We start from the raw sequence: 25,965 nt of genomic DNA on the forward strand, positions 1-25,965 counted from the left end.
GAGTCCTTAATTCCTGGACCACTGTTTCCGCTATCTTTGTAAAATTCTGGGCGCTATGTTGAGCCCGAATGGCATTACTTTGAAGGAATAAGCCTTCCTTCCTAGTCTGAAGCCTAGGAATGGGCGGAAATGTCTTGCTATCGGGATATGATAGTAGGCATCTGTAAGATCTATAGAGGTGGTAACGGCCCCACGGGGAAGCAATGAATGAATGAGTTTAGATGAGACAAGTCTAAGATTATTCTTAATTTGTTCGAGTCTTTCTTTGGCACGCTGAACAAGCGCCCTTGAAACTAAGTTTTTGACTCGTGATACTACCCTTTTCTGAAGTAGTTCTCGGGTATATTCTATTAGTTCCGCCGTCGGTTTTTGGTAAAAGGTGTTGGATGGGGGAGGACCTTGTAGCCAACTCCATCCCAGACCTTTGGTCACGATACTCTGTGCCCAGGTGCTGAACCCCCACTGGTGTCGGTAGAGGTACAGCCTCCCTCTTACCTGGGGACTCTCACTGGTTGGCAGATGGTCGGCCACCCCGTGCTCCACAGAAGCCTTTGCCTCGGTTGGAGATTCTTCCACTGCCTCTGTGACAGAAGGCTCCTCTGGCGCGGCTGCCTCCGGCGAACCTGTTATACCCTTGAAACGTCTGAGTTTCAACGGTCGCATTGTAAGCCGGAGAGACGGCGAAGGAGGTAGAAGCCTGGGCTTGCTGTGGTGGCCGAGCCAAAAGCACATACTGCTGTTGCGGTTGTGCCTTCGACGTAGACAGTTGACCTACTTGAGTCACCGGAACCGCCTGGACCATAGTCTGTTGTTGGAAGGCTTGGAAGGGCTGGAACTTTCTCAGCCTCTTCTTTCCTTTTGGATTTGATCCGGTGGCCTCAGGTTTCCTTTTGGGAATGAGGCCCCAACGGATCTTGAGACTGGTTCACTCTCGAAGCTTCCGCCAAAAACCTCATTAACGACGGAATCGGGGAAAAGCTTTGTTCCCCAGATGGAGGAGCCGATCAGCTTATTGGGTTCATAGCGGATTGATGCGTCCGCCAGAATGTACTTCCTACAATTCTGCCGTGCTATGATGAAATCGTACAAGTAACACTACATTGTATGTAGTAGTGACTTGGTAAGGACCTTAAACAACGGCTTATCCGAGTTGATGAGGGAAGTCATTTCAGCCGTGGTGACGGAATTGAGGGACCTGCTGAGCCTTGATCGAGCGTCGTATTCTGCTTTGATCAGGCTGTCCGGGAGTCTCGGGAGCCGCTCGCTGAACAGCGTGTTACCTGCCGAGAAAGTGGCAGACACGTCTACCCAGCAATCTGAGATTCCGGGGACCAGAAGGGAAGGTAAATCCGTCTCCCGGAGGTGGGGTATAGGTTCGTCCTTCATGGCAGCCTGCATCGTCAGCTCAGCCACCTTGGACATGCATGGGGTTGGAGTATCCTCATTTACTGTAAAAATAGTAAATGGGCTTCTGTGGGCCATCAACCTAGTGTTGACGCATTGCCACTCTGTCAGATTCCAGAGCCAAGCTTGTTGTGCTTGCTCCCGGGGAAAGATGACAGTCTCTTTAGGGATTTTGTTCTCCCTTCCAATGGCGTCTTCCGTTAGACGGACGTAGCCAATAAAGGGGAACTGGAGCCCTGGAGGGTGGAACTCAAAGTCCTCCAGTCTTCAAGTTTCCGCAACCCTCAATTGTCAGCATACCGTCCACGAACGGCGCGTATGCTGCCAACTTCCATGGATTGTTGCTTTTGAACGGAGGAAGGTTTGAAGGGTCCGGCATTGGCAAGGGATGGGTTGCCTGGCCGGACTGAGGCAGTCCTGTTGCCACTGTGTTCCAGAGACCCGCAACTAGATTCTCCTGGGTCACCATGCTCTCCGCTAAGGATTGGATGGTTTGGCCCGAGGCTTCCAGCGTGGATGACAGCTGGGAAAGCATTTCTTGGAACTTGGTCTGGACCAAGTTCCCTACCATGCTTTCCCACCTGCTCCATCATATTGGCTGAAAAAGCCTCCGGGTCAAAGCTAGAAGGTTGGGCCTTAGCTTTTGGAACCTTCATTCTCGACCCCTGAGACGGGGGAGTAGCCTTTGCCTTGTCTGCCTCGGGTTTAGTAGCCGATGGCTTAGTGACGCGGCTGGTTCTAGACCTATGTTTGGGCAAGGACTTTTTCAAGGCCTTCAAGTCCACTGGGTTTTTAACTTTGGGGATCACTGAGGTTGACTTCGGCCTAACTGACTGAAGCTTCCCGGTGAACCCCTGGAAGGGAGTAGTAAAGGAGAAAGAAGAATGAGATGGGATCAAGAGTAAGCCTTGAGCCCCTACACTACCAGCCTCGCTACCATTCCTACCTTCCCCCATGTTTTCCAACGTCATGGGCTCCCAGTCGAGGTCAAGCGCTGCCACATCTCCTACAACTTCCTCCGGCAAGGGCGTGGTCATCGCTTGAATCTTGGCGATGATGGGGGCTGCTACCGCTGCTTCTACCGCTGCCGACTTCTTGGCCCCGGGGTAGATGAGCCCAGCCATATCCTCCAAGAGCATGTAGGGCTGGACCTTTTGGGCGTTGCGGCCGAAACCACCAACCCAGACCTTCAGGGTAGCCAGCGCTGCGTCCCTGATCTCCTGGAGACCCTGTAAAGGGGATTATGTCAATTCTTAAACTAGAAACTATCCTTAGCCTAGTATGAATTTATGTGTCATATTCAACTGATTCTCATTGCAACATTGTGTCACTGTGTCACTGTCCGGAGTGATACCTACCGATTCGGAGGTGAACTCTTCCGCCAAGCCGTAGCAGATCTCACAGCCCTCGTGATGCCATACCAAGGTCTCCCCCACCTGGACCGCGCAACCGGCGTGGGTGCGACACACCACGTGCACACAAGGCTCCTGAAGGATGGTGGTGCATCCTTCCTCCAAACAGTGCAAGACCTGTAAGTTAAATGATACATGAGTATCATTATAAACCCTCCGGAGGCAAGTCCGTGGGTGCATGCATTATGCTATTGCCGCCGGAGTTGTCTCCGGCGGCAGCATATATATACTCTAATATATATGTGTGTTAATATGTATGCAACAGAAATGATTCCATAGGTGTGGATTGATACCTATCACGCGTCTAAATACACCTAGCTATCCCGATGCTGGGTCCGGCTTCGTGAAAACAGAACAGGGGGTCGGTTATAACCTTGGCCCATATCTGGTCGAAGGGAATAGTGCTATTTACATAGACCATACCTAGAAGCCGGGGTTCCGAATCCGCCGGAGTGGGGGGAAAGGGTGGGTGAACCAGACCGTGAAAGGAATAAATGACACCGTGGACCGGAGAGCATCCCGCCTGGGCGAGCCAGGGGGCCAACCGCGGCTCAGCCGAACAGGTACCCCTCGTTCCACTACAAGGCATGGTACGGGGGCCTGCCCACCAATAACCCTCCCTACTCCTCCTCCCCTCCCTATTGGGGAACTCGGATCGGCTACATGGTGTAGCGTGAGCGAGTCTGCACTCCACCGAGGTGGTGAGTGGGGGGTGGTAGCAGGGTGGCTCGTAGCGGTCAGCTGGAAACCTTCTCAGCCGGGTGAACAGCCACGCGGTGTGAAGGACCAACCGACCAAGAGTAGGCCTATACGTCTACTACATGCCTTACATAATTACATTATGAATCATAAAAAACACATATAAAGAGACATCCTGTCCTAAGGCGGGGGAGAAGAAAAGAGAAATAAATATGGAGCGAAAGAGAAAGCAATGAGTCCTCTCGAGTGGCTGGCCTAACTTTGTAAATCAAATATATTGAACTAGTTGGCCTGGCCAACTCCAAGCAGCTTAGCCTAGAATGCCGAATTGAAATATTTAACCGAAAGGGCAAGACGGCCAGGGTGGCTCGAGGACGAATAGGTATAGTCTACGAATGGCTCAAGATCCAACCGTAGAAGACAAGAGTGTCTTAACAAAATAATAGCATATAATACATCTTAACTAGATATGTGGTTAATATGCCAACCTCAAGATGTAAAATAAGGCTAGCTGAGTAGGCTACGTCCCGAAAGTATGCGGTTCGGTCGGTAGGATATCCCCCGAGATCGGACTAAACATTAACACGTCAGATAAGTAGAACGAATCTATAAAATATATACATAAGGAACTGCTAAATGAATGAGAATCGACTCCAATTAGTATAGGAGACTAATTGGTGTGTGATAGGAGCGTAAATATACGCCGGTAGAGAGTCACAAAATGGCGGTGTGGGAGCGGCAACGCGCGGGCTGCCGCTTCCGCATATAACTCATAAAAACACAGTTAAACATGCGTATCGCTACCTCTGGATAATACCAAACATTAATTGCAGTACTCAACTTAGATGCAGTATCTACCTGACGTTCCATGATGCAAGAAGCAGAAATTCCAAAGCGAAATCACTACACAAGAAAAAGCACGTTAGCGACATCGTGCTATCAAAAGGAATGGTAAACAAAGCGCTAGTTGTAGCAGTAGCGGGTAGCGGGGGCTTGGAACGGCTCCTCTGTAGACGAGGGATATTGATAAAGGAAGAGACTAAATGGCAGAGGGACCTCTGGTAGTGGTTTCACTCGCCCAAGATACCATACCGACACCTTAAATAAAGGTGAGCGAGCCGGACTATTCTGGCATTACCATATAGCTTTTTTCTCTGGTATTTATAGCAATATTTATACCTTAGAAATGAGCGCTAAAGGAACCATTTCACGGAGCGATACAGGCTAAGCCCAGAAAAAAAGCCATATGGAATGCCAGAGTTACTACCTCTGGCTCGCTCACCCTCAAAGGGTGTCGGTATAGCATCAGAGGCGAGTGGAAGCCACTATCACAGATACTTCACCAAATAGATCTCTCCTCTCTCAAAATCCCCCTCTGCAGAGGTGCCGTTACAACGGCTACCTTCTGCTCGCTACTACTACTGCCTCTGCCAAGAACGCCATTCCTTCAATAGCACTCGAAGCGTTAACACATTTGTTTTTGCTGCAAGGTATTTTGTGATTTTTGGAAGTCCTCATGTCTTTAGACCTTCAAGAAACATCTTCATCTAAGTTGAGTATATTATTTGTTTACTTTGAACGTGGTTAGGCAACTATGCATCAAGTATGGTGTTGTTTAGTAATGAAGCGTTGGCATAGGAGCCGAGCGTATCGCTGTTCCCGAGTCGGCCTTTTTGGATGCATTGTAGACCGCGTACTTAGACATCTCAACTTTTTATTGCGGTGTATATTTTATGTTCACCTTTTTTGCACATCACAGTATATGTTAATGTTGTCATGAAATTTTACGTTTTCGCTCCTGATGGGTACCGATAGGTTGGTGTATCACGGTTTGAACCATTACATTATTTAGCCTCTTTAGGGAGTTTCCCTCGTTTATCATCAGTCCTTCAGGAGTGATTTGGTTCCCTCACGAGAGCACAAATTCCTGTTTTTTTCTTATCAATTTCATCATCAAATGCAGGTATCAACATTTATAGTGGGTTTTTCTTGCATTTTAACTTACAAAATAGGCAGTTTTAAGCATTTTTATAGGGGTTTAACCTATTGCCAGATTTCACGGAGCTATTAGCAGGGGGTCTGATATCCATCCCCGTGAATACGGGGGACACTGTATGTACTTTCCTGATTACATGAAGAATAGAATGTAATTCTTCTCATTACTCTTGAGTGCAAAATTGTTGGTTCAGAGATTCTTGCACAACAAAAGAATTTCTTTTTTGCTTCAGAAGATATTTACATACTAATGCTGAGTTGACATACCTCCAAAACAAAATTCATCTCTTTAATCTCTTGAGGAATGCTAATCCATTTCTGTTTACCTGCTGGTCCACACAACTGACAACAAAATTTTTTTTTTGTCTTCCAAAGATGTATTACTTGTACTACACATGCTTTAAAACATTATGGACACACTCAAACAGTGTCTGTAGTCCATATATGTTCTATACCTATTGGTTAAAGACACTTAAATTAGCAGTATCTTTGCTATGTACGACAAAAACATTACAAAGTTATCAAGGCCTAGGTGGGTCGATGCTCATTCTAAAACAACAAATACCTGAGAGCGACACGCATTTGTAGGTGAGAGGCAGCATTAACTTATACCTCTCGTGATAGCCTTGTGGGTAAGGAGCTTCACCGTACATCCCAAATTCTTGGTTCCGGGGTTTGCGCCCATGAGCCAACAACTTTCTTTTCAACTAAAAAATTCCCCTTTGGTTAACAGAAATTAAAATATATTCATCCTGAGGTAAAGCGAATTACATATTAAAGGACATTTGTAGCTTAATGTGTATAGTATATGAATCACGGTGATGTGACAAGACTCATCGAAAGAAAGTTTAACAAGACGGATCTGGTTAAGGGGTTATTATCAGATGCCAGAGGCAGAAGATTGTAGGCCGATAATTATTTTCTTGACTACAAAAAAAACTATACAGGCAGCCCCCGGTTATCGGCAATAGACAAGCACCATAAAATCGGCGATTTATGGCGCCGATAACCAGTTGTCGGCACCATAAGTGCCATTACGGTGCCACAAATTGGTGAGTTTCAGTTAATACCAGTTGTTTTCACTTATTGACACACCCCCGGGAACGGATCCTGCGCCGATAACCAGGGACTACCTGTATCAGTTCTGTGATCCCAGTTTTGGAATGCCCTAGCTGCATTTCAAATAGCAATGTTGGTATTTTTTGCAACATTTCAGTTATGAGCAAGACCATAGAAAAGCACAAGAGATAGGTGCAGGGGGTGATGAAGAAGCTAGAGGAAGTGGGGGTGAAAGTCAAGGTCAGTAAGTATGAGTGATTCATGGAAGTGGTGGAGCTTTTGGGCCATAAGGGGAGTGAGTTGGGTATCCAAAAAGCGGAAAAGTTTATGGAGAAACTGAGAAATTTTCCTTGGCCCAGGACTGTGCGTGAGTTGCATGGATTTTTGGGATTGATCAGGTTTGGAAGGAAGCTTGTGGAAGATTGTTTGGGAATTGCAAAGCCTTTGTCAGAATGGATAGGCTGTGAGAAGAGTATAGTTGTGAGGTGGGTAGAAAAGATGGTGAACGCATTCAAGAAGTTGAAAGAGGACATGGTGAAGGATGTGGAATTGGCATACCCCTACTATAGTACAGATGACAGTAAGTTAGAAGTATATAAAGATGCGAGTGGAGTGTCAATGGGTGGATGTTTGATACAAAAGCAAACAGTGAATGGAATTGAAAGGGATAGAGTGATGGCATATGTGAGTAAGGTGTTTAGTTCAGCAGAGTGAAAATATTCTATTATTGAGAGAGAATTGGCTGTGCTGCAATTTTGAGCAAATGCTCTACAACAGTTTCTGCATGGTGTGAGGTTTGTGTTGCATACAGATCATCAACCTCTAGAGAATTGCAGAAAATGAAGGGAATGGATGCTGGAATTGCACAATCTTTGATTTTGTGGAAGAATATACCCCAAGTAAAAATGTTATTACAAACATGATGTCTAGACTACTTGAGGAAAGGAAAGAAGAGAAAAAGAAAGACATAAGACCAGAGCATCTGTCCAGAGGAATGGTAGTAGCACGTGAGAGTAAAGGGGGTGATGACTTGATGTTTGATAGTGTGTGGTATGGTTTGAATGATTTGGTATATGAAGGTTTGAAGGTACAGATACCTGAAGTATATTAACTGAGATCAGAGGTTATTGAAGAAGTTTGCAAAAGACCTGGATGTTGGGGAGTGTCAAATGTGGAACAGTATTGGAAGAGTCTGAAAGCTATGATGTGTCCTGGAGTAGCCACATTTCAGGTGGTTTTGGTGGTGGTGAGCAAGAAGTATAAGGTGATTGTGTCGGTACACATTGCAGGTGAGAAACCTATAGTGTATCAGCATGAGGGAGTGAAAGAGAGGGAGCAAGAATTGCATTTGCAGGGTTTGAGTGAGGTACAATATAACTTTTTTGTAGAGAAAAAGAGCTATGAACAGAAATATGAGGAGGAAAACGGTGAAGAGAGAATGTCCGAGTTGTTGGAAGTAGAAGATGATAGTAAGGATGTAAATAAAGGATGTTTGGTTAGCAGAAGAAACAAGTGTCAGTGTATACAAAAGAGAGGAAATACAATAATTGTGGGAGTAGAATCTGTGGTGGACAGTACTGTGGTTTGGTTGACATGGGAGCACAAATATCATTGGTGAACGCATGTGATAGGTGATGTTGAGAGAGTGAATTGGAATGTTAAAAGGAGACTGGGGAATGTGCCAGAGTAAGAGGTATAGTAGGAAGATCGGCTGGATGGGAAGAGGTAAGGTTGAAGGCAACATTGGTGGAGTTTGAGGTGGTTGCATGTTTTGTGGAACTGGGAGATGATCAAATATGTACTGTATTGTCTCCTGTTTGGGATGGATTTCTTGAGGAAGAATGGATTGGTGGTAGATGTTGGGGAAGGAGTTACTTTGACAGATGAGGTTGTAATAGGGAAAATTCAAAATGAGGCAGTAAATATGGCAAGGTTTGTGGGAGTGATTGATAGGTGTCTGACTAAGGAGGAGGACACGGGGAGTTGGACAAGAGTGAAAATGAATTGCTAACAACTGATGATGTTGAGGAGATGCAGCAGAAATGTTTGATAGTGAGTTAAACAGGTGTATTAGAGAGGGAGTACCTGGAAGATGGCCTTTGTTGTTAAGCAAATGGATATGGCTTGCGAGAGATTTAGAATTTTGTTGTGTAGAGGAGTGGTGTAGTAATGTGCATGTTGGTCCACGAGAAATATGGACATATGTGGAAGTTTAACTTTATCGAGTGTATGAAAGAGTGAATGTTTTCCCCATATTTGAGGAAAATTTGTACGGATGTGACAGTTAAGTGTGAAGAATGTGAGAAGGGAAAATATCAGAAAGTGTATGCTAGTCCACCTGTTTTGAAGTTGAGTATGAAAGACCTGTTTGAGTTAGTGGCAATTGATTGTGTAACTTTGCCGGTAACTGTAAGAGGAAATGTAGCAGTGGTAATTATGGTATTTCATAAGAAAGTTTGTGAGCTGTGCAGCGGTAAAAAATAAGACAAGTGAAAACATTGCAAGAGTGGTCAGTATGGTTTTGTTGCCTGCATGTGTAAGAAAGCCAGTAGGAATGTTGAGTGATAATGGCCTAGAGTTTGTTGGTAGACCTTTTGAGCAAATGTTGAGAGACTGGGGTATCAAGCATGTAGTAACAACTCCATACATGCCGAGTGCAAATGGGTTGGCGGAACAAACTATATGGATTCTGAGTGAGATGTTACGAGTGTTGACTAATAGAGAGAAGGAATGAGATTTGTTGTTAGGAAGAGTGGTAGTGATGTATAATGGGTCAGTACATAAAAGCACTGGCATACCTCCAAATGAATATATAATGAATTACGAGAAGTATGTGAGAATGAGGTTGGATTTGAATAAACAAGACTGGGATGTGTGGAGACAGGCTAATGAAAGGTTTGAGAGTTTTAAGTAGGAGATAAAGTGTTGAAAGAAGTGGTTGAGAAGGAAAGATTGACAGTGAATAAGATGCACGAGAAATATGAAGGTTTGTATGTAGTGAAAACAGTGTGGTCAAATGGGTTTTGTGTTAGAAGACATGACTGAGGAAGGAAATGTAAAGGTAATAAGAGTACACTATAATCAGTTGAGAAGATGGAGAGAACCACCGAACTACATAACGGACATCCCATTGGGAAGTTAAAGGAGGAGAAGGAAAAGGAGAGCGAAGAAACAGAATATATAACTAGACAATATATAGGGAAAAATAGTAGAAAGAGTAAGGGTATTTTACTAGGTTGTTCGATTTTCAGGGGTTTGAGAAGTCAGCAAGAATGAGGAGTGAAAATACCCTTGCAGTGTTGTTTGGTAATAATATGAGTGAGGGTGAAATATATTTTGAGGGATTTGAGAAGAATGTGGAAAGTGTACACTTGGAGAGTACAAAGAATGTGGACAAGGATATGTAAGATTTGGATAGATTGGGAACAACACCAAGTCATGAGAAGGACAATACATGCAGTGCGCAAGTTTCCTTTGGGTGAAAGTGTTGAAATTGAGTGTGAGTGAGAAAGAGTTAGCAGAGAGGGAGAGGGGAGGAGTTTTGGATAACTTGAACTGAAGCCTAGCAGAGTGAAGTGAGAGGATAGAAGAGATGGTAGATGCCACAACATGTGTTAGTGGGGTTGATGCAAACGAATCAAAAAGGGGGGGAGTCTAGTGTGGTTAGAGTAGGGGTCAGTGAATGAATAAAAAAAGGGGTGACTCTAGGGCAGTTTGAGTAGGGGTCAGTGAATAAGAGGTGGTGAATGAGAGGCCGTAGACCAAAAGTCAAGATCCAGTTCTGTAGTATGAATAGGTGGTGATAAAGGGATTTTCAAAGAAACAAAGAAAGAAACAAAGAAAGAGGAAAAAATGAAATGAGATTTCCTTTATTTTAGTCAGGGGGAGTGTGGTAGGGTTAATATAGGCTGAATATGGTTAATATTTTATTTTTATTTTTATTATATTTGTTTGCTTGTGTGGGTGTTGGATTTGATTATTTTATTATTCATGTCTAATTTTTCCTTTTCACTTGTGTGAGAAAATTGTTGCTCCCCTTCAATGAAGGGTGTAGGCAACTTCAGGGTCAGGATTAAAAGAGGACAATTACTGTTGAAGAGCCGATGAAATAGAGGAAGGGATAAGAAAATTACAGAACACAAAGCTGCCAGACTGCAGAAACAAAAACACTTGATAAGTGCCAACCTTCTCCCCATTCCTCCATATACGATGCTAAACCTAAAAGGTACCGGACTCCATCCCCCGTAAGACTACAAATAGGTGATTGTAGACACCTTCTGATGTTATATCTTCTACTATCTCTACTGCTTCCTTGGAGATGAAGGCGGACACTTCGCCTGCGATGGCCAAAAACCTCTCTGAGCCATAGAATTGGATGTCAAGGCTATGGGCTCCTTGACTAGAGGAAGTTTTTCCCTGAAGAGGATAGAATTCCTTCCTTGAGTACTTGTATGATCCACTGTTCGGCTCCTCTCTTGCTCCACTTCTCCCAAAACAACTGGTGTCTTACCCCTACAGGTGCATGGAGGACTTGAACCTCATTTCTTAGCTGAAGGCTTAGTCAGGGGCTTTGTAATGGACTTGGAAGCAACACGTACATAGTCTTGCTCTTCTGCCATGAAGGTCTGCTGTATCAGTGAAGCCAATTTACCACTGAAGGAAGATGGATCCCTAGGTTAAGAGATCTTGGGTTGACTTCTTTTGTAGCTGAGAAGCAATATCATTCACTGTTGACTGTGGGAACAAGAAGTCTTTAACTAAAGAAAAGGAGAGGAGTGCCAATTTCTGTGTCAAAGTCACTCCTTTAAAGGCATAAGAGCACCATAATTCTCTTTTCTTTAACTGCCATTGTGAAAAGAGAAGCGAACTCTCGGGCCCTGTCTCTAACTCCTTTATCAACACAGGAGAGCACTCCAAAAATGTCTGATATGAAGTTCGCATATAAGAGCTGGCATTCATGGATTTTCTGCGCCACTGTGCCCACAGAGAGGTCTAAAATACTAACCACTTCCAATACCTTCAATACATTATGTATTAAATGTTTGATCTCAGCTGATGAAAACATCACTTTTGCATTGCTGAAAAAGCTGAGAAATCCCTCTGGAAGGAGGCAGCTACCCCAAGAAGGAGCTTCTCCAGTGGCATAACAGGCGCATCTTCTCTGAGAAAGTCTGGCTGGAGGAAAACTAAAGCAAGACTTTCCTTGCTCCCTCTTGATTGAGAGCCAAGAGTCTACCTCACTAAGTGTTTTCTTTGCCAATGTAGACAAAACCATCTTAGACAACCTCCTGGAGGGATCAATGGGTTGGTTGCTCATCACAAAAGTAGACACTGGGGAAGCTGGAGTCGCTGGTGAGAAGAAGGTAAGAAAATTGCGAAGCAAATACCGAAGTAAAGAACCTTATGCCATTGAAGAAGAGTCTTCCTCTGCTTCCATACTCTCTTCGTCTTCCATCAAAGACACTGTAGTAGGCCTAACTGTAGGAGGAGGTTTTCTTAAAACCCCAAAATGCCGTCACAGCGCTGTTGGATGGGTGCAAACGATAGATTTCATTAAGTCTTCAAAATGTACTGCCAAAGCAAGTACTATTTCAAACCAATTACTGGAACCGATTCTTGGCTGACAATATCATCTTCCATAAGTACCATTCTCTCCTACTACTTTCTGCCCTTAAATCTCTACAAAGGAAAGTGTGAGATTTAAAGTAATATCACTTACCGACAGCTAGCAGGACTAGGTTCAGTAAACAACCGAAAAAATGAAAATTTTGTTCCAAAAGGAGTGGTGAGATATTCAAGAATTACCTTTAAAGCAAACATTGTAAACATCACAGATATAAACACTAAACATTTTGGCCTAAAAGAATGACACAAGATACAAGAAATACTTTTTATGGCAAAACTTTATTGGAGGCTCACACAATGCCTATGAATGACAAACATTCATGAATGTCAAAGCTTGGCTTTATGTAAGATACAAGATTTCCTTTTCAGAGCAACACTATATCGGCAGCTTGCAGTAGCCAAGGCAAAAAATGAACAAAGTTCCCTAGCTTTCAGCCTAAAAGAATGATGACTCATTGAAAATTACTTTGAGGCAATACACAACTTGTGAGTGCTCATACTCTGAAAACACCATTTGAGAATTTAATATCAAGGCAAAACTGTAAACCAAAGTTTTACAAGTAGTATGTAACGCGGCATGGTAAACAAAACAAAATGCAATGTTTAACCTAAGGAGTGGCGTAACAAAATAAAATTATTTTTAGGGCTAAACTATCACCGCCCACTTGCAAGTGTAAACAAAAGATTAGTTGATGAATCAATTCAATAACAACAAAACAAGTAAAAACTCTTCCAGAGATTCCATTGAAGGTTACTGTAAATATGCATACTAGTGGGAATGCACACCACTGAAATCCAGTTAAATAACCGGAAAATAATGAACAAGCTACCACCATCATAGGTGTTCACCTGATGAGAGCAGGAACATACTGAGCTCTTTGCTCACAGTTGTTCCTATTATCACACTATTTGGCAGATGGTCACCTACACAATAGTTTGAAGTGTTACCTGCAAAATTTTGAATTGGACTTACAGCTCACTAATGAGTAAGTTACTTATACAAAAATAAAAAAAAATGTTTAGTTTATAATACAGGCACTCCCTAGTTATTAGCCAACTTGGTTATCGGCCAACTCGGTTATTGGCAATCCAGTTTTATGGGGCTTGTCTAGCATCATAAAATCAGCGATTGATGGCACCATAACGGGCCGAGTGCCAGTTATCAGCACCTCAATAATAGAGTAATGGCGCCATAAGGGTGCTTATGGTGTGGATAACTGGTTATTGGCACCATAAATCGCCAAGTTTCGGTTAATGGCAGTTTTCACTTATCAGCACACCCCTGGGAATGGAACCCCCACCAATACCTGGGGACTGCCTCTACTGTGCTTTAGGGGAAAACTCTACTTTTCACTGAACATACCTTATGATACTTGAGCAGACCAGGTGGTTTGGCAGTCATATGTCTCTCCATTTTGTTTTCAGGAAATGAAGAGATTTCATTATGACAGCCACCAAGTGTGAAACTCTTATTTGGGTCAAAAGGCACACATCGGAAGTAAACAACCAAGTCACTAAGTTCTTTCTTTATGCGGTTTTCAGATTCTCTCTGTTGCCTTGTTTGCACCTGTAAAGAAAATAAACCAATATCAAGTTCATAAAAAGTAATAGCACCACATTTACATGTCTATAATACATTTATTAAATTTGAATAAAAAATTTATAACAGATTTTCATGGATTAAAACCAGAATTACAAATAAAAACTAAACTCTAATTCCTATCACTACCAAGCTGTCACAGCTGTAACAATGAAAAATTTTGACACCAATTTAGATGGATAGAAGTGTGTGTGTATGTACTAGTCTATCTGATAAGACATCTTAGAGAAAAAATCATGTGTGTTAGTCACTTTAATATATTTTTGGATTGGCTAGTTGCAGTTCCTTGCTGGACGAGTCGGTTGCGTACTCGCCTACTGATCTGGTAGCCCAAGTTCCTTCTCAGCTGCAACCAGAAATTCATTCCTTGATATAATGTGATTCGGATCCAACAATAAGCTGTAGGTCCCTTTGCTAAGTCACAAATTGGTTCCTAGCAATGTAAATACAAATCTAATCCTAGGAGAGCTGTTAATCAGCTCAGTAGTCTGGTTCAGTCAGGATAGACTTAACTTTAGTAAGCAGTCCCTGGTTTTCGGGGGCGGTTTTGTTCTCATTATGGTGGCGATAACTGAAAACTCAAACTTGACCCGTTATGGTGCCATAAATCACCTATTCTAATAAAACCAGATCGCCATTAACCGAGTCCACCAGTAACCAGGGCCTGCCTGTAATGGTAACATTCAAAATGACCCTATGTCATGTGTGGAGAAGCTCCCATAGCAGCTGGTGTTGAGTCTTTTAGTTTCAGTTTTCACTACTACCAAAGGCAATTACGTAGATATCTGGAGTCTAACTTATTTGTGCATATATCTTAAGTGTTTCTATCAACTGGCTTCTCAACTGATATTTTTCTAAAGTACAAATTCAAATGTTCTAGTCTCTTCTGTTACCCCAAGTGTGTGTTTGAAGTTATTAGTTTTCTTGTCCTTGCCTGCATGATTCAGTCTTTTTGTATCTCTCCTCTCAGATGGCAACCAGTATACACATTCAGTGGGATCTGACTAGTGTATTTTTTAGTCAGTATTGCCACCTTTTTCCTAGTGATTACAGAGGTTACTCATGTACAATGTGCCACCGACGTACGGCGGATTTGATCTTACAGCATTTTTTCAGTGCTGTTAACGGTGTTTTACAGTGCAGTCGTAACTACGGTGCCGTAAGCTCTGTTGAAGGTAATGATGACGGCAAGAATAAGCATAAAGGTAATGCAACATCAAGGTACGGCACCTAGTAGTTTCAGGGTTTTCTTTCCAACATCCATACATATTCTAGAGAGCCGTAAGTCTGTGCTACTTCAGCTGAAGTTGTTACTGATGTGCAAGACTTGCATTAATCAAAGCTGAATAGCATTGCCCTTTTACTGATCTTTTACTTTATTGAAGTTCTTGCAAATATGTTAATCAGCCTATGCTCAAGTCATTCATATACACAAAGAGTGAAGGACAATGTTTATGAAATCCAGGGACACCACTTGTGATTTCTTGTCAACAAAATACCACATTTATGGCAAACCTGTTTTTTGTTACTACTTAGAAACTCTTCTTCTCAATCTCTTACTTCTTCATGATACCTAAATACCTTAATTATTACATTGCATCATTTATTTAACCTCTTGTTATTGTCTGATTTTAGGTGTACCATTATCTACTGCAACAAATTCTAGTATGTTTCCTGAAACTGAAGTTAGACAGTTAGACATGTAGTTCCTTAATTCATGTTTGGAATCCTTCCCTGCTTTCCTTTGTTTCAAATATACTCCCAGATGTCACAGACATGAGCAATTTCTTCTGCTTCTTTGATACCCCTCGGGAGATCCATCTGAATCTGAGGACTTGTTTTGGTTTAAATTTATTTTATTTATATGATTTTTTCTAGTCTTTTTTTAAATTTTATTCTTCTTGAAGGCTAATTTTCCATGCATTTTTATTGGTCACTAGAAATATCTGGGGTGTCTTTATCAACACACACTGGCAAATTATGCATCTTGTAATTTGCCATAATTGTCTCTGTTAATAGCATTGACATTTTTATCTACTAAAGGCCTTATTGTTTGGTTAATTTGTTTTCTACTAATATTTACATTTGCAAAAAAATGCCTTTAGATTTTCTTTTGTTCTAAAGGCAGTAGTACTGTCTTTTCCTTTGTAATTAATCATTCAACCTTCCTGCACTAATTTTTATTATGTAACACAGATGGTAAATACTTACAAAATATAAGCTGAAAGCATATTATCTAAAAGACCATAGGTGCAAGTAACATCCCATAGTTTTTACCTTTAATTCAAAATTATTTTGCAGAGCAAATCTGTTTTACTTCTACAACATTAACCTTAACAAACCCTATGACAGACTTGAGGGATGTCTCTGGACAATTGAGTCTCATGTTTTGGGTCTCAGACATTTGTATCAAAGCTTACTTTTTTCACAGTAGATTGTATTTCCTACTTATAGATTACTTGGATCACTTGAAAGAGGGTTTTTCTACACAGATTTCACTGAACAATTATATTTGCATGCCACACCCTTTAAAACTACAGTTAGAGTTGGGTATTATTCTTGTTTGAACCTAAACATTCCATATTGTAATGGACAATTTGCTATAATCCTATGCTCACTTTTACCTACTTGCTTTATCAATGTTATGAATTTCACTCACATTTTGTCAGCACACCAAAATATAAATATTCTACCTTCTCCAACGAATGATCCACATTCTGTGATTAAATAGGCATCTAGTTTTTACATCTAGTTTCAACTGTCTGATTTCCAAATTTATCTTTTTTTTTTTATTTTACGATAACAATAGTGAGAATAAGCCCATAAACAAAAACTTAGAATTTCAATTTTTTTTCTCAGGGTGGGTGTATGTAGTATTCTCTTTCACATGCTGGGCACCCAGGCCTAATTGGCACTCTACTTCCCTCAAACTGTCACCGAGTTGCTAGTATGTATGCTACGTACTCTACAGTGTTCTATGGCATTACAGTATGATTTTTTCTGGATAACCTCCCATATCTATGCTGTGTTTTTAACCATCTATCATTTCTATAATACACCCACTAGTGTGCTCCACTATTGGTAAAAAAAAAAAAAGAGGAAGGCATTTCATCTTGAGGAGAAACTTAAGAGAATCACCAAACATGGAGGCAGCATGCTTCAATACCAATCACAATGAACTTAGACTTTCATAACCAGTGATCTCAAGCATATTAAAGCATAATGAACAGTGTGATTCTGCATATAAGCAGCATTTGATTTACAATTTCAACATTCCTCACTTAGGACAATGTAAAACAAAATCTACAATCTACATAAAAATCTACAATCCAAATATCATGCTATTATAAGATGCACAATGGATATAAGAAATAAAGAAGTGATGTCCATTGTAATGCTGACTGTGAATGTTTGACAAGATATCATCCGTATGTTTCTATCTAATTTACTGTATATTTCCATGTATAAGATGACCTTTACAGAAGACAAGGTAAAACACTATGGCAAATCTTCATGAATTTATCTCACATCTCTAGTACATATAAGATGACTGCTAAATTACAAAACCATCTGTGTATAGGCTACCTTTTGGTTGTTATTGTACATACTAGTACTCCTGTATCCTGCAACTTTTGAAGACCTAATTTTGAAGCTAATTCTAAAGGGATTGTATCATACACCAAAATATAAAATTAGCATATGTACATAATATATTCACATTCTATTAGTATTGTAATATGCAATACAAACATGACGAATATGCATCATTTCCACGATCTTTTAAAAATCTATGCTTTACTTCACTTTATCCAATAATATTGTATGTACAGCATTCTCATATTACTAGCGATCATGCGCCATTTGTATTGTTACATTTCTGCGAATTGTGAATGTGGACGATGCTACCATTCGGAAATTTTTGTTTAGGCATCAATTTCCATTTCAAAATAACCATGGGGGAAAGTTTCATTCCATCTGCCATTCATGTTAAAACAACAGTAAAATGTGTTCTTTCATGCCTCGTAGTTTTGACTGAAATGCTTTTCTATATAACTTTATTTATGGTTGAGTTTGATGGCATATCAAAGTTTAGGGAGAGTTTCATCCATGTTGCCAATGCACAATAATATACATATAGTCATTAGCAACTTGAACATTGTTTTCTCAGCTTCAGCAACAACTTACAGCTTAAATTTAGCAGTATATTTCCATGACGATCTTTTCTCCATGGTGAATAAAGATATATAGTACTGTTATATAAAAATATGTGAATCCTATTCAACTTAACATAATTTATAACAAATACGGTAATTATTTACTATCGTATGATGGTCGAATTACAAAGCAAAACAGCTTTTGTTATTAGATTCAACTGTTTACAGCAAAACAAACAATGCAACAAGTAGTAGATAGCATTACTAACAATAATTTTATAATTCTCTTTTACTTTTTTAACTTGTTTAACTAAAAGATGGGATAAAGAGATGGAAGGAAAACAGGTTAGTCTAATGCATGATAATTACCATTCTTATGACTGAGTTGCTCAAAACAGTTGTATGTATGTAATCCAAATTGTTATTTACCACCAAAATGATGAATTTTCAATGAAAAATTAATATTGTTATCCTAAATGTTATTGCTACTGTAATTAGTCTACCATTAAATTTCTGAAAGGTTATTGAAAGATAAAGGTTGCTGTGAGCACAACCATAACCTGATGTTGACATTTTCTCAGCTGGGGTTGCACAGATACAAGCTGATTTCATTGATATGGAATTAGTATTCCTCAAATATGCCAACAGTATATAAGGTGAAAATGGTTTAATTATGTATATTATCAGTTTATTTCATAATGTGAGTCTTTTCAAGTACAGTCACCTCTCAATTAACACGTGTTTAATTAACATGTTTCCAATTTAATGCGAGCTAGAAAATATTCTAAAATGTTTAAAAAATGCAAAACTTTCTATTTAATGCAAATTGGCGCCCAAGGATTTTTTCAAATCACCTGCGCATCAGCACTGCAGACGACGGCCATCGACATAAACAAAGACATAGCACAGTGCACTGTATATATTTTATTAATAAAGCAAAAATCTTAGTGAAAGATTAGTTCTGTTTTTAATTTTTGTCTGACCTACACAGTATTATATTAATAATGCAGTACAGTTCCTTAAGTCCAGGAATGTAACCCTCATTATTGTTACTTTTTATGGAAAAAATATGTTTAAATAACATGTATTTAATTAATGTGCGCTCTCCAGGAACGTTACCATTGCATTAACTTAGAGGTGACTGTATGTCAATGATTATTGCACTGAGGATGAGGCTAGCCTACTGATAAACATCACTTAAAAATCTCACACAATTTTTGAAAGTAAATTGTATTTTTCCCAACTATACAAACCTAGGTCCTTTACAATAGGAATTACTTAAAAGTGTATCTGACAAGAGAGCCAGCTGCCTTCCCCCTGGACGGAGGATGCAGACCCTTAGAAGCCTTGAGGCAAGACTTCTTAGAAGGGGGAGGTGAGGAGGTGGCAGACGATGACGATGAAGATGAAGCCGAAGACGACGACACCTTCCCCAATAAACATCACTTGAAAAATTACAATTTTTGAAAGTAAATTGTATTTTTCCTAACTATAAAAACCTAGGTCATTTACAATAGGAATTACTTAAGGCATAGCTGACAAGAGAGCCAACTCCCCACACACCCCCCCTCTGGAGGGAGGACACAGACGCTTAGAAGCCTTGAGGCTTTCGAAGGGGGAGGTGAGGAAGCAGCAGACGACAATGACGACAAAGATGAAGACGAAGATGGCACCTTCCTTGATCTCATTTTCTTTGACTTCCTCTTTGACAGCTTCTGGTTGGGGGCGTATTACTCCCCATCATGGTTTTGGGTTTCCTCACATACACCCTTCTCTCTGCAAACTTGCAAACTTCCCCCACTGGGCAGCGGACCACAAAGGACCACTCCGCACACATTATGTCTCCATTACACTCCCGCCCTAAGCATGAAGCACAAAGGGAGTGAAGATCTACCTCGAACGAGCAGCGGATCTTTCCCACTTCTTGTCGCCAACCACAGGGCAGTGTCGGCCGAGGGTGGAGGGCAGTAAAGGCTGTAAATCCAGGGTTGCTGATTATTCATAATAACATAAGCAATACACAATTACAAAGAGAAAAAAAGAATAATCCCACTGGGATAGAAGATGAAGAAGACAGCATAAACCACAGTTGGGCATAGAGCGGTGAACACACGTCTTTCCACGAAGATAGTTGAAAGAAAATTGGAATGTTTACATAAAGTCAGAGAGACTACTAACAACTGGACTGGTAGTTAACTACCGAACCTCCTTGAGATGGGCAGTCAATGTTAAGACCAGTGGCAACAGGTGGGGACCGGTGTCCTCTCTATCGACGACCTGCCCTTCCTCTGCTTCTAGCCCCCCTCCCTGGTCTTTAAGAGCCAGCATGAAAAGGGCACTGCTGCAGCTGCCTCTTTGGAGTAGGTGCTGGTTGAGGAGCCCTAGTCAAAGTTGATGGCTTTGAAGTCTTCCTCGCAGGAGAATATCTACTCTGCTTTGAAGCTGGAGGCGAGACTGAGCCAATGACTTAATGACCGCCTACTGAGCAATCACAGTCTCCAATTGATCTCTGGGTAGAAGGACCTGGGATTCTAGACCTCCATTCTGCAGAGACAATAAGGAATCCGTATCAACAGAATGAGTCACTTTGAAAAGAGGCTGCATCTCTTCTAATTAGGAGCATGTCAGCCCACAAATTAGCACCTAGACGACCCAGGTACAAAATAATCTTCACACCAAATTGAAGTCACCAGATGAAAGAAGGGGTGCCAACAGATCCTCTAGCAGAATGGGACAAAGCAATTTGTTTCTGGTGATTAGAAATTCATTTCTTGATATAATGTGGTTCGGCTCCCACAATAAGCTGTAGGTCCCATTGCTAAGCAACAAATTGGCTCCTAACCACGTAAAAATACCTAATCCTTCGGACCAGCCTTAGAAGAGTTGTTAATCAGCTCAGTGGTCTGGTTAAACTAAGATACGTATACTTAACTTTTATGCTTGTAGGGGCCACAGAAGATGGAGTCTCAGTCCTCTTAGAAAGATTACTGTACTCATGAATAAAACCAGTAATGTAGGAAAAAAGAAACTCCTGACTCTCCCAATTCTCTGTATACTGTATCAAAGTCTGAAGTCCTGAAATAGAAGTTAGAGAAAGAACCCTATCACTTCCTCTGGCCACTAGAGAGCTCCTCGTCGAAGGACGAATGTCATCTCTTCCCCTCGAAGAATGAGTCCACGGATGAAGGAATATGTACGCATGTCAGTCTCTTTACAGAGAAGTCAAGTACGCAGACATGTGATGACAAACGACGTATATGACACCATCTGGGAGAAAGAGAAGCAGAAGCACAATACCTCTGCTTTGACAAGTCACGGCCACTGACTCTAGAAGGCAAACAACAAATGTAGGACCTCCTAGGTCCTAGGAGAACAGGACAAGGAACACCTTGGTTTCTTGGAAACTGGAGAAAGATGACCTCATGAGCACGAATAGCCATAAGAGCACCTCCACCATGGAGGACATGTCCGTCAAAAACATCACAGCCGTCACTTGGAAAATATCTGGGGATGTAAGCAACGGGCGAGGAAATCCTGGACCTAGCAAGTCAACAAGACTTTAAATGAGGAGAAGAACATCTTGAATGTCTCAAAACAATCAGACTTCTAATCTGAGGGACCATTACCTTTGATTTCTTGACCAGAGCCCTGTCATCCTTACGGCGAACTCGAGCAGGTTGAGGAGACATTGAACAAACAAGACAGGAAGACGATGACACAGTTCTCAGGCTCTCAGAATATGAAGAAACAAAGTCCTTAATCCTCCAATGTCTAACTCAAGACCAGGGAGGGGGAGATGAAGGTGAAGAAGGAGTGGATGATGACAAGGATGAAGATGAAGATGGAGACCTACACCATTTCCTCTTAGGGGTACTACTACTACCATACCTCTCTTGAATAACTGAGTCCAGTTTGTCGATCATAGCTTGAAAGAAAACTTCCAATGGATTGGCAACTGTTCAGGTGGTAGCTGGATGTGACATCACACCGTAATTACACTACCTCTGAAATTTCTAAAAAGGTTACCGAAAGATAAAGGCTACTGTGAGTGCAACTGTAGCTTGATGTTTACATTTTCTCAGCTGGCATTGCATAGATAAAATTTTTTTTTAGAATTATTCCTCAAATAGGCTATTTGATATGAAGGTATGCCAATAATATATAAGGTAAAAATGGTTTTATTACCTCTATTACCAGTTTATTTCACAATGTGAATTTTCATGTATGTTGGTGGTTAGGCTATAGCACTGAAAGCGAGGCTAGCCTGCCGATACACATCTTGGAATTCATGGTTTGATTTTTAGAATTGTAGTATAAGACAACCCCCAATTTTTTGGCATGAATTTTAGGATTTAGAGGTCGTCTTATATGCGGAAGTATACGGTATATACAGTGGACCCCCGTATTTGCGGGGGATGCATTCCAGAGCCCCCCAACCCGTGAATAGCTAGAATCCCCGAATAATTAGAACCCCTATAAACACACTAAGAACTGCCCTTTTTGTCAGTTCAAACCCAAGAAAAACATTCATTAAAAATGCTTATAGCTGGTTTTTTAAAATAATTTTATCACAAAAAAGTGCAGTTAATCATGGAATTGATACATAAATCAGTAATTTGTAAATATTTCTCACAAAAAAATGCCACGAATTAGCGAATTTCCTGCAAAAACTCAGTAGATATAGTCGGTAGAGAAATCCATAAATGTCAAGAATGCGAATACGGTGGTCCACTGTAAAGAACAGAGTGAATGCATTTACATAAGAGTAAATTTTTGTTTTTCATTTCTTTACCTGCAATTTTTTCTCTTCATTGCTAAGCTATGTTGATAATGTTTGTCACAGGATGTGAAACTGACCTCCATTCAGATAATTATTCAACTGTCAACTGTACAAACTAAAGATGTGAATGTGCAAAATTACTATTAATCTGTATATCACTTACATCTGAAGGTAAAAAAAATTAAGTACAGTACATGACTGGCATTATCTACTCATTTCTTGTCAATAATTCTCTTCTCAAGTACTTTTTGAAAATATTTTTTTCTATGCATGTTTAGAAAATAATACCTAAGCAACATAACTACTACACCCAGGATAGTTTATGTCTAACCTACTACAAGCAGTCCCCGGCTTACGATGGGTTCGGCTTACGACATTCCGAGGTTACAACGCTTTTCAATTATATTTATCAAACATTATTTCCAGGTTTACAACGCATGTTCCAGGGTTATGATGCCTACAACACTGATCAGGCAGAAGAAATTACTCCAAAAATGCAAAATAATCAATTTTTGAAGATTTTTTGGATGAAAAATGCAATAAGAATGCAGTTTACATAGTTTTGAATGCACCCAATGCATTAAAAGTAAGGTTTTCTTAAGATTTTTTACGATGTTCCGGCTTAAGTTGGTTTTCGGCTTACAACGTGTCTCAAGAACGGAACCCCCTTCGTAACCTGGGGACTGCCTGTACTGTGTTTCTTAGCAATAAGTATTTTGGAACTAAATACCACTGTAACTAGAGGAGCATCTGTGCCCAAACTGGTTAAATTGCTGCTTTAGAGTTAAGATATGAGGTGTACGGAATGCTTGCGATAATCCAGGAACTGTAGTTTCCAAAACCTAATGTCCCATTGTATCAACAAACCAAATATAGTTGGGAGCATTCCCATCTTTATGAATAAAGTAAAGGAACTACACTTTTAGAGGTTTTAATATAATGTGGAAAAACTTGAAATACAAAATGTAGCACCTAAACCTCTGAGTAATGACACAAATTTGTACACTTACCACATCACTCCTATTTGCCATGGCATCAATTTTTTCCTTCCATTCTCGCGCCTCTACATCAGATGTACAACCTAATTCTAAAGTCTGTGGCACTTGGGGAATGGAATGAGCAGTCACTCTGCAAAAACAAATACCTTAAGAGTTAACTCTTCCTGTCCAGCATAGATGATGTACATATTTTTAGAATAAAAAATATTTGTTGTCCTGTGAGTTAATATTTTTACCGTCATAGAACTACAAAAAATTAAATCTTTAATTTCGATAACAAATTTCAATCTCTTACCTGATGATAAACTGGATATTCCACCGATTAGCAGAGGTCACTCGTTCTATTCTTGTCTCGGCTCCTCGAATATCTAAGCTTCCTTTTTGCAAACTGCCTAATATTTGATTATCCTCACCCTACAAATATAAAACATTGATTAACAAAAGATAATTACATTTAAACAAGAACATGCAGGCTTTGTCAGCATGTTCACTGATAGGAGTATCTCAACTGAAAACAGAGTCTGAAAACATAAGAATCTTCATTAATAACTATTCAAAATTTCATAGTATAATTCAAAATGCTGTGGCATAACTATCACACATAGGAAAATGCAAAGACCAGAAAAATACCAAATTTTAAAAAGTAATTTGTATTTTTCCTTGGAAATGAGCTTACACTTTCATATATAGAGTACTCAACGTAAAGCATGGTGCGGCTGTCACTGACTTTGGTAGAAAAACAAAAGTCGATTGAGAAGACCTGTGAGTCACCCATGACCTGACCCAGTTAGCTCTTTAATTTTATGAATCAGCTTGTTTGCAATCCCACTTACTTCCATGAATCATGAGGCGTGGTAGAGGAGTATAAACTTCTTTATGAAAACGTAGGCTTGTATCCTCAATATGGTATTTATTCCGATGGGAATACTAACCTACACTTTCATAGATGGAACATCACCAAATGGAGGACGGGTGATCTATCCAGATTGGCAAATGATGTGCTCTGGATCTACCTCCTATAGCCCGTCACCATAAAAAAATGGGGCTATGCCAATCCTGTACTCACCGTCCCTTCCTAGGGGACAACAGACAATACTGCCATCTCTTGCTGGGTAGAACTTTTTTTCGGGGGTTTGCTGCTGCTACACCACCTGCTGGACTGCCACTACTAGGTTCAGAGTGAAGTGTCCAAAGATCTGTGGGCCAGGTCCCGCAGATAATGTCATGGGCTTTAATTTGTGATGATGTATGTTCATAATCTCCCATGGATGTGTATGCCCTAACTATGACTTCTCTTAACAAGATCATATTTCTAGAGACCTCTCTTTTCTCATGTCCAATACTAATGAAAAGTCTCCTGCAGGTGGGTCTGTGACAGGCCGTATGCTTCAGGGGGAGCACTGACTCCATACGAGCCCATTATAAAGTAAGTACTTATTGCCACCTTATGATTGAATGAATTTTATTCAAATTTTTACCACTTATTCTTGAACTATAATGAAAATTCTCACATGAGGAAATTTAGAACTTTGACTTCTAATTCTTTCAAAATATTAAAAAAAAGTTTCACTCAAAAATTAAATTCCCAAGACAAAAATTAAGATATAGTTATACTATAGTATATGTATGCTTATTTTGTAATATCTATGAAACTATGACAGAAGCCTGATTTTTGTGCTAAAACTATTTTGTCTTAAGAAATACATTACCCTGAAACTTAAAATATAACCAAATGAATAAAACTGCGCTCTCTCTTTATTCATATATTACCTATAATATGCATTTATGGAGAGCGCTGCCATGAAAAGGCCCCGTTCTATAAAGCAAATGACTGTATACCTAATGATGACTGGAGGTTATTCCCTTCTAAATTTTACCACTGATTCTACAAATAATATTGATTGAACACAAGTCATTTCAGTCTTCTTGGAGATCAAAGCATTTAACCCTCTTGTGCACAGGCCAAAAATATAAGGGTGTAAAGTACATGACTTTTCCCCGAGGCCGAAAAGAACACATGCATGGAAAAGTATTTTGTTAAAATTTGGTACGTTCGAACTATAACTGATACACTTCTGGTTAGTGTTATTATGTCAGCAAATGATTGAATTATTTCCTAAAGCAATCGGAACATCTTTACAAGGCTTAGAAATAATAAAAACGATGTGATGAATGTGAAATTTTAAAGAAAAATTGTAAATATTTTTTGGAAATAATCATGAAAAATATAATAATTAGG

General features: G+C 40.4%; 1 protein-coding gene across 1 annotated transcript in view; it reads right to left on the bottom strand.

Moving 5' to 3' along the window:
* The window catches only part of LOC135220808 (1-phosphatidylinositol 4,5-bisphosphate phosphodiesterase gamma-1-like), a 511,068-nt gene that overhangs the window by 95,213 nt on the left and 389,890 nt on the right, over window positions 1-25,965 (bottom strand). The window contains exons 19-21 of the mRNA XM_064258319.1: window positions 24,022-24,140; window positions 23,739-23,856; window positions 13,558-13,761 (exon numbers count right to left, since the gene is read on the bottom strand). Of these exons, the coding sequence (XP_064114389.1) occupies window positions 13,558-13,761; window positions 23,739-23,856; window positions 24,022-24,140 (441 nt within the window). The remainder of the gene's footprint in view (window positions 1-13,557; window positions 13,762-23,738; window positions 23,857-24,021; window positions 24,141-25,965) is intronic.

Source organism: Macrobrachium nipponense, chromosome 2, assembly GCF_015104395.2.
Source record: "Macrobrachium nipponense isolate FS-2020 chromosome 2, ASM1510439v2, whole genome shotgun sequence".
Classification (NCBI taxonomy): Eukaryota; Metazoa; Arthropoda; class Malacostraca; order Decapoda; family Palaemonidae; genus Macrobrachium; species Macrobrachium nipponense.